We start from the raw sequence: 12,669 nt of genomic DNA, 5'->3' as shown, positions 1-12,669 counted from the left end.
GTGTGAATTAATTTGCATGCAGTGTAACAGCTAGTAACAGGCAGTGATGGGCACAGCAACCTTGTTCCCGGGGTTTCTCTTCTCGATCTACCTCCTTTACGGTTGAAAGAAAACTGTAATAATTACGGCAATCATTCCTTTAATTGTACTTTTTTATTAAAATTCCATCTTGTGCTGGGTACCAACTCAACTTTTTGGGTGAGCATTAAGCCGGGACATCATGCAATCCCACCAAATGTGTTGTGCCATATGATGCTTTCCCAAATTTGCAAATTAAAGATGTGCAGGAATGAGATGGAACTACATGTACTGCATAAATACTTACCGGTAGTCATGGAATGAACCAGGTTTCAGGAATTTTTAACCCAATGTTTTATGGAAAGGCTTGCAGTATAATGGGGAAATAATTTTATAAGAAATTCAAATTCCTAAATTCCCTCTCATACTGTGACCATAGGCTTGGCCTACTTTTCCTAGTAATCAAAATTAATATTGTGCCTTTGCATAAATTTGAATTAATGCACGGCATCTAATAAGGGCACCTCAGTGACCTTCCTTCAAATACACGAAGCTCACACTCAAGAAGAAGCTAGTTGCTAAAAAGCAGTTTAACCCCTCAAGGTGCTACAGACACAACCATTAAGGACACTTCAATTTAATAACAAGGAAAAGTCATTTTTAATGTCAATTTCTTCAGTCAATATTTGGCTCAAATTTTTAAATCAACTGGCCCCAGTTGTTCAAAGGTTGGATAACTTTACCAAGTGGACAAGTCGCTATCCAGACAGCAAAAATAATATACTTCGCGTTTAACACTGACACTGTGCTTAGAGTATGCATATTCAAAGTTACGCCTGGCCCAGCAAAATAATACTTAAATTTATCTCTTCACAGATGGAAATATTATTGTTGGATAGTGACTTCTAGAGGATCCACGGGATAAAGTTGTGATACCTTTGAACAAGTGGGGCCTGTTGACTATTTCACAAATCCTTACACCTGGGCTCCCAAAGATGTGATTAATTAACTTCATCTGTTTCAAACACTGTAAAAACTAGTTTCTGCACCACTTGATTCCACTTTGGAGTATCACTGACAAGAGAATAAGGGTTGGTGTCCATATCATCAGGTTGATGACAACTTCATACCAGATATACGTGTAATGGCAATGGTTATCTGATCAATGAACTAACAATAAAGAAATTCCAGACATTCTTGGCCAGGCACTTGCTTTTTTATTCCATGTCCACTTTGATGTAAGATGCCAGCCAGACACCACCAGATTTTCCTTGTTCACCAACCTCTCTCCTCTAGTGATAACACTGCCAAGTTTGGTGTTAAATACAATTTTGTTTTTCTGAGCTGTCAACATGGTCAGCAGCGGTCTGGCATTTCCGCCAATTTACAGCTGCTGTAGGCATGACATACATCATACATGTACTGAAAACTCTGGAGAACTTAAACTATCCCAAATTTATTTTTCAGTTACCATATATACAATAAATAATCGCCTGCAGATGATGTACATATAGTTCATGTTAAGCTTCCTTTTACAAAAAGCAAAACCTTCAATTATCGAAACAAGTGCAGAACCTCAAGGTTTAGAAGAGTATTTCAAAACAACCTCAAAAACCAAGGAGAGATTTCCAAATGGATCTGTCACTGTCAGTTTCATTTCATCAACTGAAACCCAACAAAGCTTTAACTTGTGCAACCACCTGCAGTGCGTGAGATTCAGGGTTGCATGTCGTTTTGGCATGGTGAATGAGTGTAGTTTTGAAGCAGTATGCCAGGCAATAGCTTCTCTAATGACAAACAGATTGCTCTAGCCCAGTCATTTTGTCAACTCCATTGGGGAACAAAAGTCTCTCACACTTTTCGTGGTTTAGAAACAAATGATCAGCAAGTTGCGTTGGGTCTGTGATGGAGAGCTAGAGGAAAAAGCACAAATTATATATTTTTCATGTATGAAGACCGTATTCAGTTTAAGTCTAAATTCTTACTTTATTTAACCCGCTGACAACTGAACCACCCTGGCCAACCCCAATGACGAATAGGATCATCTGGCATTGGACAGAGTTATATCTATTGAGTCCCATTGCCTAGGAGTCAATGGGATAGCTCATTTTCATACGTGTACATCTATTAAATAAACTATACATACCTTTAAGTCCAAGATTTCTCCTATTTTTCTTTCTTTTGAGGAATATTCTCTCAACATATGAGAAGAACCAGCCTAAAGTTTGAGATAATTTCTTATTAATTTTCATGCCATGAGTATATTTAAAAATAAAATTAATGATGTCAGTACTTCCTGTACATGTATTTGACTTACTGATTGTACGTGGCAACACAATAATAATAATTGTTGATAATTATTGTCACAATTAATAGAATGAGTGAGTTGAAAACATATTGTAAGCATATTGTGCAGTCTGTAGGACCTCCTCATCTCCTACACCTATTAATCGACTTGACCTCGAGCTCTGTTACATGTATCTCATCAGTTTGCAGTTTCCATTGACAGCAGGGATGGTGCACTGGTGAGAACACGTGCCTATCACGACTGTGGTCTCGGTTTAACTCCCACATCCGGCATGACAAGAGGTTTTTCTCTGGGTACTCCTGTTTTTCCGGGTTTGCCCAAGAACCCAAATCTGGAATCCGGAATAAGAAATCTGGAATAGGTATTCATAAGAAATCCAGAATCCAATATAAAAACTTTAACCAAAGCCTTGCACTAATTTGCTAAACAAAGTGAAACGAAATGAAATGAAATGATACAGAACAATCCTAAATATCAACAATTTGTGATGATGTTAACCTTACTATAACATTTGGTAAAGCTAACCTTAAGCCTAAAGAAAGCATCTACCCATGCTAGCATTAGGCCAAAAAATTTGGCAAATTAGTGTAAGCCAAGTGACCTTGGTTAAAGTTTTTATATTGGATTCCAGATTTCTTATTGCGGATTCCATTTCCAGATTCCTGATTTTAGGCAAACCCTGTTTTTTCCTCTCCTCAAAAACTAAATGTTTGATTTGAGTTTGATGTGAGTGCCCCAGGGTCACCAGTTGTAAAACTGTTATGAAAGAGAGAAACGATCCTCGCAGTTGTCTGGATAATTTAAGAAATGGTCTCTTTAATATAGACAGCTGAAAAATTCAGGTTGCTCCAATGGAATTCAAACCCATGACTTCTGCACTGCTGGTGCAATGCTCTACCAAGTAACCTATGAAGCCACACAGTTGGGGGCAGGTCAGTTTGTTGGGCTTGTTCTTGTGAAAGGACTCAATGAAAGAAATGTAATAATGATTCATATATTTGCAGTGCTGGTTATAGAGCAAAGAGAGAAGTTCTTGCACTTTATAATGGACAGTTTTTCTTGTTAAAAATGTCTCTTATAGGCAGGGAAAGTGCAAGGACCATTTCTCTCTTTCGTCTATAGCCTGCACTTCAAATTATAGTACATTCCTTATACATTAAATTTATTTAATAGATTACAATGCTGTACAACTACCTATCTTTCTTTTGTAGGGGTGGCGAATGGTAAATGCGAGACTTTGCGAGACGGCGAGACCAGCGTTATTCTTTGCGAGCCCGAGACATTTTGACTTTTTAGATTGCGAGACCGAGACTTCAAAGTGTTTTGACACCTTCATATAAAAAACGAGACTGCGAGACGCACATAACCGCTAAAAAAACGAGACTGCGAGACCCGTGAAATTCTACTCAAATAGTGCGAGACCCAGAGTTTATGAAGAACCATTCGCCACCCTTTTTGTGGCATTAAATGGCATCAAAATAAAATTAATGACAAAATTGCAACTTGTTTGTGATTGTGATGCTTTGATTTGTACTTAATTGTGGATCTTCGAGATAAGAAAACTAACCGAAGATTGCTTTCTGTTCACCTGCCACATTACCTTGTGATATATTCTTGTGTCATTAATTCTAACAAGCACACCATCAACTCTCAGGAAAAATCTCAAGAGTAAAAAGAAACCACCCTGCATGACTCGCTGAAGGAAAAAAAAGAAACATTTACCTTCAAGTTAGTTTTAAATAGCAAAAGGTTCCTAAAGTGCCTAAAGTACATTGTATGAAAAGGCTTATGTGAAAGACTTTTTTGAAGAAAAGAAACATGGTACATCTCATTCTTGAAAGATCATCTATCGCTCTGGAGATATTAATTAAAGTTTTAGTGTAAAAAAAACTGAGTATGACATCATCAGTGGTTCCAAGGGTACAACAAATCGCAAAAACAAGAATATCCTCACAAATATTAAAAGCAGTTCTCTTCAAAATTGGCACCAATAATGTTCATCAGTCACTGTAGAAAATGACAGCCATTGTACAGTTGTCATGGCAACCATTTTGCTTCCAGATCAAGTTTGTGCTGCACTGGTGTTTCCCCTTTTTGTCTTCACCAAACATCATTCACACTCAATGAGTTTATTAAGAGACCTACGGCAACATGGGCTCTATGTGCATTTTGAGCAGGACTGTCTGTCGTGCCTGATTTGAGAGGAAATTGAGATATTTCATTTAAAGTGTTGCTATGGTTATGTCATCCCAGGTTGAAAACCTTGGTAAGATCTTTACAAGATCTTGGTGAAATCATGGCAAGATCTTTGATAAAATCTTGGCAAGACCTTTGGTAAGATCATGTAAGATCTTGGAGAAGATTCTGCAAGAAGCTGCAGGATCCTGGTAAGATCTTGACAAGATCTTTCAATGATCTTGGAAAGATATTTTTAAGATCTTGCTAAGATCTTGACAAGATCATCCAAGATCTTTCATGATCATAAAAGATCTTGACAAGGTTCTCAACCTGGGATTACTCTCCACTGTCTCGTACCTTTAAGTTATTACTAACCCTTGGCGATGCAGGGATTGTGCGGGTTCGATTCCCAGACTCAGCGTCATGTGTTGAGTTTGTTGGTTCTCTACTCTGCATGAAGAGGTTTTCTCCAGGTATTCCAGTTTCCCCTCTCCACAAAAACCAACATGATTTGCTTTCATTGTTAATTTCAGTTTTACAGAGTTCCCAATTAGTGCTCCAGTGCTAGAACGACTAGACACTTAAATAAAGTTCCTTTCCTTTCCTTTTCATGCCAAGTTTGAATATCGCTTAAGCGCTGTCTCATTATTTTACATTTTTCAGACTGAGATAATCTCGTTTTTGTGATTCATCTTCCAGTGAAACCACTGATGACATCATCAATATTTGCTAACTGCATAACACAAATTAAAACTCATTGCAAATTATCCCTGAAAAGTAAAAAAAAAAGAAGATACTTCATGACAGAAACAGCCATTCTTCATTATTTTGAAAACCCTTTCAAATAGGCGTACATGTACATGTAAATGATTAATACCCATTTGAAAGAATAATTTATATTTTTTTTACTCCATAGGCCTGCACTTCAAAGCACTACTGACATAAAAGCTCTCTCCTCATTTTCAACAAAATGTTTAAATCTGTGATATCCATTAAAAAACAGTAGATGGACTAAAACCAAACAAGGATTGTTTCTGTGTGCTAAAACTCATAATTTATTCTCTAATTAAATGGAAAAGACAATCAGTGCTAATTATAAAAATACTCATCAATATGCAGTAAAACAAAACAAAAAGACAATATTCACCATTTTGACATTTAATTTTGCTATTCCATTATCTGCTAATTCATCCTCATACAATATGATATCCTCGTAGAAGAAAATTTTTTCTTTTACTTTTAGTTGTTCTAAATCTATTCTTTCATTGGTAGGTTCAACCTGAAAGAAAAACAAGCAAACAATGTTAACACAGCCACTAGTGTACACGTCAAAATGAATTACAAAGAATGATTGTATCACAAAATTAATGAAGAAGAAAATAAGAATAGTAGGTTCACAAATTGAGAACAGAACAGTACTCTAGGGAACGATGTACCCTTGTTTGTGTTTTTGAGTGTCGTTTACACTTCATGGTTGGGGTTCTCAAATTAACTTTTTGACCCTGATGGGAGGGCATTTTCTTTGAAGGGGGGCTTAAAGTGAAAGGCTGGCATAAAGCATTTCCTAGCATTTATGATAAGCTGGGAGGCGCGGTGGCCTCATGGTTAGTGTGCTCGACACCGAATCGAGTGGTCTGGGTTTGGGGCCTGGCCGGGGACATTGTGTTGTGTTCTTGGGCAAGACACTTTACTCTCACGGTGCCTCTCTCCACCCAGGTGTATAAATGGGTACCGGCGTAATGCTGGGGGTAACCCTGCGATGGACTATCATCCCATCCAGGGGGGAGTATAAATACTCCTAGTCGCTTCATGCTACAGAAAACGGAGATAAGCGCTGGCCTGATGAGCCTTCTGGCTCATAAGCAGAGACTTTTTAATATACAAAACAGAGGTTTTTATTCCTTAATTTACATTAACAGGTGGATTTAACTTCAATTTGTTAAAAGTAATATTATTATACAAATAGCATATTAAAGGCTTAGTAAATTGACTGGTATTAAAAACATTCAATTTTGAGGGCAAGGCAGTGTGGTACCTTCATAATGAGATCTTTTTCCCCAGTCAATGTACCCCTGTAATCTGTGGTAAATGTCCAGTCAAAGGGTTTGATGACTTCTGTGATATATTCTGAATCTTGTCTGTAAAATAATTTAGACAATACATTGTATGACCCTCTTTAAACATTTATTTACTTTCATTAAACATCTGCTTACATGTAGGTTCCTTGTACCATTATCCCTGGATCCCTTTTTTTTAGACATTCTTAAACTTCCTCATCCATAATAAATATGCTTTAATTTGCTTCAGGAAGTAAATCTCAATATTTCAGCAACACCATCTAACCCCCCCCCCCCCTCCCCCAAACAATGTTGAGACATGAATGGGTTATAAGCTCAACATGTTCCTGTTCAACCAACATTGCATTAGGTGAGATGGGTATAATAGTTATGGTGGCAGCAAAAAGTTGATGATTATTGGAAATTAAAACAGCAAGGTACAAGGTAGCCATGTCAGTCAGAGTTACAGTGATAACCACACAGCATTCAGTGACAATAGTGTGCAATGTATGGATGGCATTAAAAGTAATCTTCTTTGTGCACTGATGAATGCTTTATGCATCCCTCTGGCACTTTTGGTCATTCTTCTCAAGAACCTTGAAAATAATATTAAGGAATATAACAAGACACTCTCTCTCTCTCTCTCTCTCTTGGCAGAGTGAATCCATTCTCCGAGTCAAGTCCGAGCCCGAGTCATGTCCGAGTCCGAGTCAGGCCGAGTTACAGGTCAGCGGTATACCTTTTTTTCAGTCACGAGGAATGGCGAGTGGCAAGGACGAATGTTTTTTCAAATCATATATACATCTTCAATGAGTTTACTATGATTAGATACGCGTAAGCAATGTTCTTTTCACCTAAATTAGTAACAGAAATTGTTTTAACTTTGATATCTGTAAAGATGTAAGGGGAAGCGACGAAGAGCTCAACCTCGAGGTGAGATAGAATCTGTTGTGTATTTCTTAGCCCTGAATATGAGCTTTTCTCCAACGCAGTTATGCCAATAATTTTTTTACTCTCTACTCCAGAGCTCCTTAAGATGAAAAGATAGCATAAAAAGAGCATGCATTACATTAAATTAACCATAGTGACATTTTCAAGCTCCAATAACACTTACGCCTTACAGGTTGTGCGAAGCCAGCTTCTTCCCATGGGAAATGAAAAATGTGTGAAAGTCTTTCAAAAAGGAAACTTTTCGTAGCTGAGGATGATGAATAACTACAGTCGTGCAATTTAAATCGTGCTGGATGAATGTTTATAATGCTGTTTATGTTAACATTTTTTTTACCTATGTATCAAACAAATCAAGAATAACATGGAGCAGAATATCTTCCTGAGGATATGAATCTAGATATATATGTATACATTGTAATGTGGCCATTACACATGTAAATGCCTTGAGAAGAATTTCAGCATGTCCATTACTTTGTCTCTTTTGCAGTTGTTCTTACGGCAATTCCAATGAAACAGTTGCATGTTTACCCGGGTTGTTGTAAAATAAAGATTGAAATTAAAATACAAATGTATATTGAGGTCTTAATTTTCATCTGAGATCATTTTATTTCCTTGCATTTTCCACATACTAAAATCTTATGGCTGTTCAGTGAATGCATCCACTCACTTTTTTGGAACATAAATTTGAGTATAAAATTAATATCAGGCCAAAAAGCAGTTTTCTGTCATTATATTCATTGAAAGATTATGGAAATAAATTTCAAATGAAGGAAAATCTCCCTCAACTTAGTTTGAAATATTTGACGTGAATTTCGGAAATTAATTTGAACTGTAACAACTCATATGGCTGAATCCCATCTTTAGATTTTAACTCTTAAGGACATTTTACACCTGTAACTTGATAAATTGATTTCAGGTTTAACCCAGAAGGAGTGGGGTAGGAGTCTATTTACGATTATGATGTACACTCAAGACACAACAATTTTCTCAATAATTTACAGTATGGACCCAGTTTAAAAAGTTGTTGTTCCGTGAAAGTGCTTGTCAATCAGAGGTACAAAAATCTCTTCCCAGCTCATGGTTTTACGGTAAAGGCTTTTATAAAGTTTATTCATTTTCTCTTTTTTTTTCATTTCCCTCAAGGGAAGCAAGGCACTTAGACCCAGCTTGTGGTCAGATGTTGTAACAAAAACAGTCGTACAGTACTGAGCCGACTTTTAAATATTAAAACAACAGCACAAACAATTTTTTAACTGCAGATCTTCCTATTTTTAAATCCCCCCCCCCCTCCCCCCAGAAGTTGCCTTTTGACATGGATTGCTTGGTCAAATAGCTTATATTTGACAAAGAAAGACGCATGGAGTCATCTCGAGAGGGAAGGCCTTGGGCTGGATTTATGATGTCACAAAGAAGCGGTTTCACAGGAACTCGTCGATTGGCATGTTGCAAAGGATCATACAAGTGTATTAATGATGACTGTGCCTATCTTAAGTGTAAGTTCGTAGTGGAGAGAGCCTCCATGTGTATTTCATGTGGATTCTACTGCAATTTTCTCCCCAGATGAATGGAGAGTGGTTACTTTTCTAGATTTCCCATTGTCATTTGACTAAGTATTAGATTGTCAATTCTTGGTCATTTGTTTTCTGATGACAACCATTGCTGTTGCATTTGTTGCTGTTGAATTTAGAAATGTTGGGTTGACAGGTGTACATATTATTTTAAAAACCTTTGAAAATGTAGTTTCTATCCAGAAAAAAGGGACACATTAGAAGAAGAAAGAAAGGTCCTTTATGGAAAACAGATACTGTTGGTTTGTTGAATGTTATGAAGTCCATTTTGTTGCTTGTAACTTGATGATAAACGTGATGGGTTTAAGGGGTGTTTCTTATAATCAGACTTTGCACATGAATTTTGATCATATAAGAAAGTTGGAATTATAACAAAATAATTAAAAACTTTTGAACATAAACACCACCCACTCATTTCTTATTGGCATTTGTTGCTTTATTTTCTGTTTTTGTTCTACACAATACTGAAAGACCTCTGAAAAAGCAAATTTTTCATCAAAAGTTCAACTTTTTCAAGTTAAGATTAAAATTAAAATTTCCAAGCTCTTTTAGCCCATATACCTGGTCAGTGGTGGTTTAGTTGGGATATAAAGGATAGTAAAGCAAAGAGCTTCCAGGCCTTTTGTGCTGCTTGGCACTGACAGGCTAACTTTTAATGAGTTTTAGAATTATTGCAATGCACAGAACTTTGCCTTTATAGAGCAATGAGCCTCAATTTTCAATTGGCACACTTGCCAGGCACCAAATTTGAGATTTCATTGCTTGGAAGGTTGCCCATAACTACTGCACCAACCCAACTACATACATTGCATGGCGTACAGTAACACTGAAAACAGTAAAATGCCATCAGGATGACAGCTGTTTAGGTAGTCCTTTGTTTGACTGTATTCCAGCGTTCTATGCTTCACAACACAGCACAAGGCTAGGAAAAACAAACAACAATGTGGTTTAGAAAGTAGGTTATGGTAAAATGGACTTGCCACTTTCACGTATCCAAAATGCAAGGAAATGAACATCCCTGCTCAAATTGAGTGAGTTAAGTTTACCATAAACTTAACTTGTATCTACATGTATGTATCCCCCATCTAATCCAATCCAATTTTTTTAAGTGCTGAGATAATCTACACATTCTTCTGGTTTAAACATTAAAAAAGATTCAAGACTGGGAGAAGGAATGCGACGCGTTCCTATAGAAGAGGTCTTTACTTGAATGTTTCCTGTTAAAAGGGCTCCCTTTTTCCTTTTAATTCAACCGACCACAATCGAAAGTCCAGTCCACTTGTTACAGCTTGGCTACCAAGCTCTTGGAAAATATTGCGATTGAAATAAATTGGAACAACTCTACATATGTAGATGTGACATCCAACGTTGTTCTCTTCCAAAAGTCGAGTGCGATCTCTTCTTTCGGGCAAGCAGTCAAGTAAAGAGTCTGTAAAGTAAACCCTCTTGTCACTCGATTCTTAATTGCCAATTCCCCAATCGATAATTCCAAGCCATACTTTCCGTCCTTCTGGGTGAGAGTAGTAGCTTGTTGAACCATGTTGTAGCTTCACTTTTAGCAAAACAAGGAAATTAATTGATTCAAACTGTTCAAATCTAAATGGCAGAGCCGAAAAGCGAACTTTTTGTGCTATATAAAAAAAAACCACTGACTCGGTCACTTGACTCGGACTCGGAGTTGACTCGGACTCGGAGTTGACTCGGTGATCCGGTTAACTCTCTCTTGGCATTTCATTTTATTTTTGTTTACTGTGTATATATTGTAGATATGTAGATTTTATATATTTCCTACACTAGCTAGTACTCCTAAGATTACATGTATATTATTTTTTCTGAAAAGTAACAAATTAAAGAAAAATAAACCAATAACAACAAACTCTAAATACATGTACATCTTATTATTTTATTTAAGAAAAGACTAAGTTGAATGCTACATAAATATTTGCATTTGAATTTTGGTGTTGGTGACAGAGAGCTCCTAATAATACTATTATAATTTCCATGATGGATTTGTAGATATGGGTAATTAAATGGTGATTGTCCAAAATCAAATAATTTCACGAGTATTAGCTATTAACATCATGGGTGAAAAAATATGTTCATAAGATGCCAGTTTGGCACTGTAGGAAATGTTGCTATGGCAACATTGTAATTTCACATGTAAAATTATCAATTAACGCTGAAATTTTGTGCCAAAATTAAGAAGTAATTTGTCACTCATGTTATTAACAGATTTAGTTTCTAAAAAAACTGCGGTGCTGCGTTGGTGGAGAAAATTGAAACAAAACTGATGTAATATTTTCCCTCTCCTCTAAAGGCTGCTTACCGGTAATCCAGTATTGTCCTGCTTTATTGATAGTGTTATAATGAAGTTGTTGAAATGTGGCCTTCTCAAAAGATTCACTGTGACATAAAGGGCTTATGCTCGAAACACCAGCTTTCAAACTTCTCTGCAGTGGTGAATTTACCATGTCAACCCAGTTGATAAACCCATTACTGTATTATTTACATATACCCACCTACTGTTTTGCCACTCCTCTGCGACAGCAACTTTCATCAGGTCATGCTTGTTGTCTACTAGTCTAAGTGCATCAAGCGCATTAAACTGAATCCCAAATCCTGCAGCATGATCAATCTGTAGCGTGTTATCTCCAAAGACCATTTCAGGAAGAGACGGAAGTTCCAATTCAGCTGAGATCCTGAATTTACAATTGATCACTTTGTCAGTTACGTGATTGACAAGACTTTTTCCGTGTTTGCATAGCCTGATCTAAACACAAGGGGGATTGGGAAAATTTGAGACTGTTATATGCAAAGCCAAGATACAGTCAAGGGTTTGGATAACTTCCTCTGGGAAGATGTGGCAACCATATTTACATAACTCTCATGCAAACACACCTAATGACCAGTGAGAGCATGCATAATATTTTAGTTATTATTTTTATGAAGAAAAATACAAAAGGGGTTTCACAGACAACATTTTAATAGTCTTGGGGAATTGGGGACTGAAGAACAAAAGAGGAACTGTACTTATGTCGGCGCCCTACCCCTTTGCCTTTTCGTCGGTGCCTTTGAAAAAGATTCCTAAGAGTCGAATTCTAATCTAATCCATTGGGGAAGGGGGGGGGGGGGGGGGGGGTTCAGATTGTAAATGGAATATGTCCCGAGATCATTGGTAAATATGCTAACCCTGATAAATGAGAAAAAAATCCGAGACGACTCTACCAGAGAACTAATTAAAGGAGAGTTCGTAAGAGTTAGGAGACTAAAGTAGGTTTTAAATATACAAAAGAAACAGATAACATCAAAAGAAGATTAAAATTAATAATAGAAACCACAGCGGATGATCTGCTGCCTTCTTTAATTTGTTGATTAGTGCAACAGTCAGGACGGTTCCTTCCTGCATCAACTTACTCACCTTTCAGAATCGTCAGCTTTAAGGATAGAACCTTTCGTGGTTGTTATTTTCCAGGGTCCAAAAGAAAAAGTATCCGTTTTTTTCATGCTATTAATATAACTTTCTTTTGCCGATCAGAACGCTTTCATCGATCACAGCTAGTCGCAGCCTGTATTCCCTGTATATAAAGTA

The 12,669-nt window shown here is 36.9% G+C and overlaps 1 protein-coding gene and 1 long non-coding RNA gene across 2 annotated transcripts; one reads left to right on the top strand and one right to left on the bottom strand.

Moving 5' to 3' along the window:
* Positions 1-654: 654 nt before the first annotated feature.
* LOC138052803 (TIP41-like protein) lies at positions 655-12,657 on the bottom strand. Its single transcript, XM_068899386.1, has 7 exons — positions 12,499-12,657; positions 11,600-11,779; positions 6,540-6,642; positions 5,652-5,783; positions 3,927-4,022; positions 2,165-2,236; positions 655-1,931 (listed from the first exon to the last, which is right to left on the bottom strand). The coding sequence occupies exons 1-7, from the start codon at positions 12,582-12,584 to the stop codon at positions 1,806-1,808; spliced, it is 795 nt and encodes a 264-aa protein (XP_068755487.1). The 5' UTR covers positions 12,585-12,657; the 3' UTR covers positions 655-1,805.
* On the top strand, positions 7,325-8,797 carry LOC138050730 (uncharacterized). Its single transcript, XR_011132684.1, has 3 exons — positions 7,325-7,494; positions 7,685-8,566; positions 8,772-8,797. It is a non-coding gene; the product is annotated as an uncharacterized lncRNA (long non-coding RNA).
* Positions 12,658-12,669: the final 12 nt, after the last annotated feature.

This window comes from Montipora capricornis, chromosome 6 (assembly GCF_036669925.1).
Source record: "Montipora capricornis isolate CH-2021 chromosome 6, ASM3666992v2, whole genome shotgun sequence".
Taxonomy (NCBI): Eukaryota; Metazoa; Cnidaria; class Anthozoa; order Scleractinia; family Acroporidae; genus Montipora; species Montipora capricornis.
This window is presented reverse-complemented; position numbering and strand designations above follow the sequence as displayed.

What these genes read in the sequence shown, in the direction of transcription:
- LOC138052803 (XM_068899386.1), bottom strand. Translation starts at nt 12,584, where the DNA reads ATGAAAAAAACGGATACTTTTTCTTTTGGACCCTGGAAAATAACAACC. An exon ending in AAAGCTGACGATTCTGAAAG is followed by an intron (nt 11,780 to 12,498) that starts GTGAGTAAGTTG and finishes TTGTAAATTCAG; the next exon opens with GATCTCAGCTGAATTGGAAC. An exon ending in GAGAAATCTTGGACTTAAAG is followed by an intron (nt 1,932 to 2,164) that starts GTATGTATAGTT and finishes TTTTTCCTCTAG; the next exon opens with CTCTCCATCACAGACCCAAC.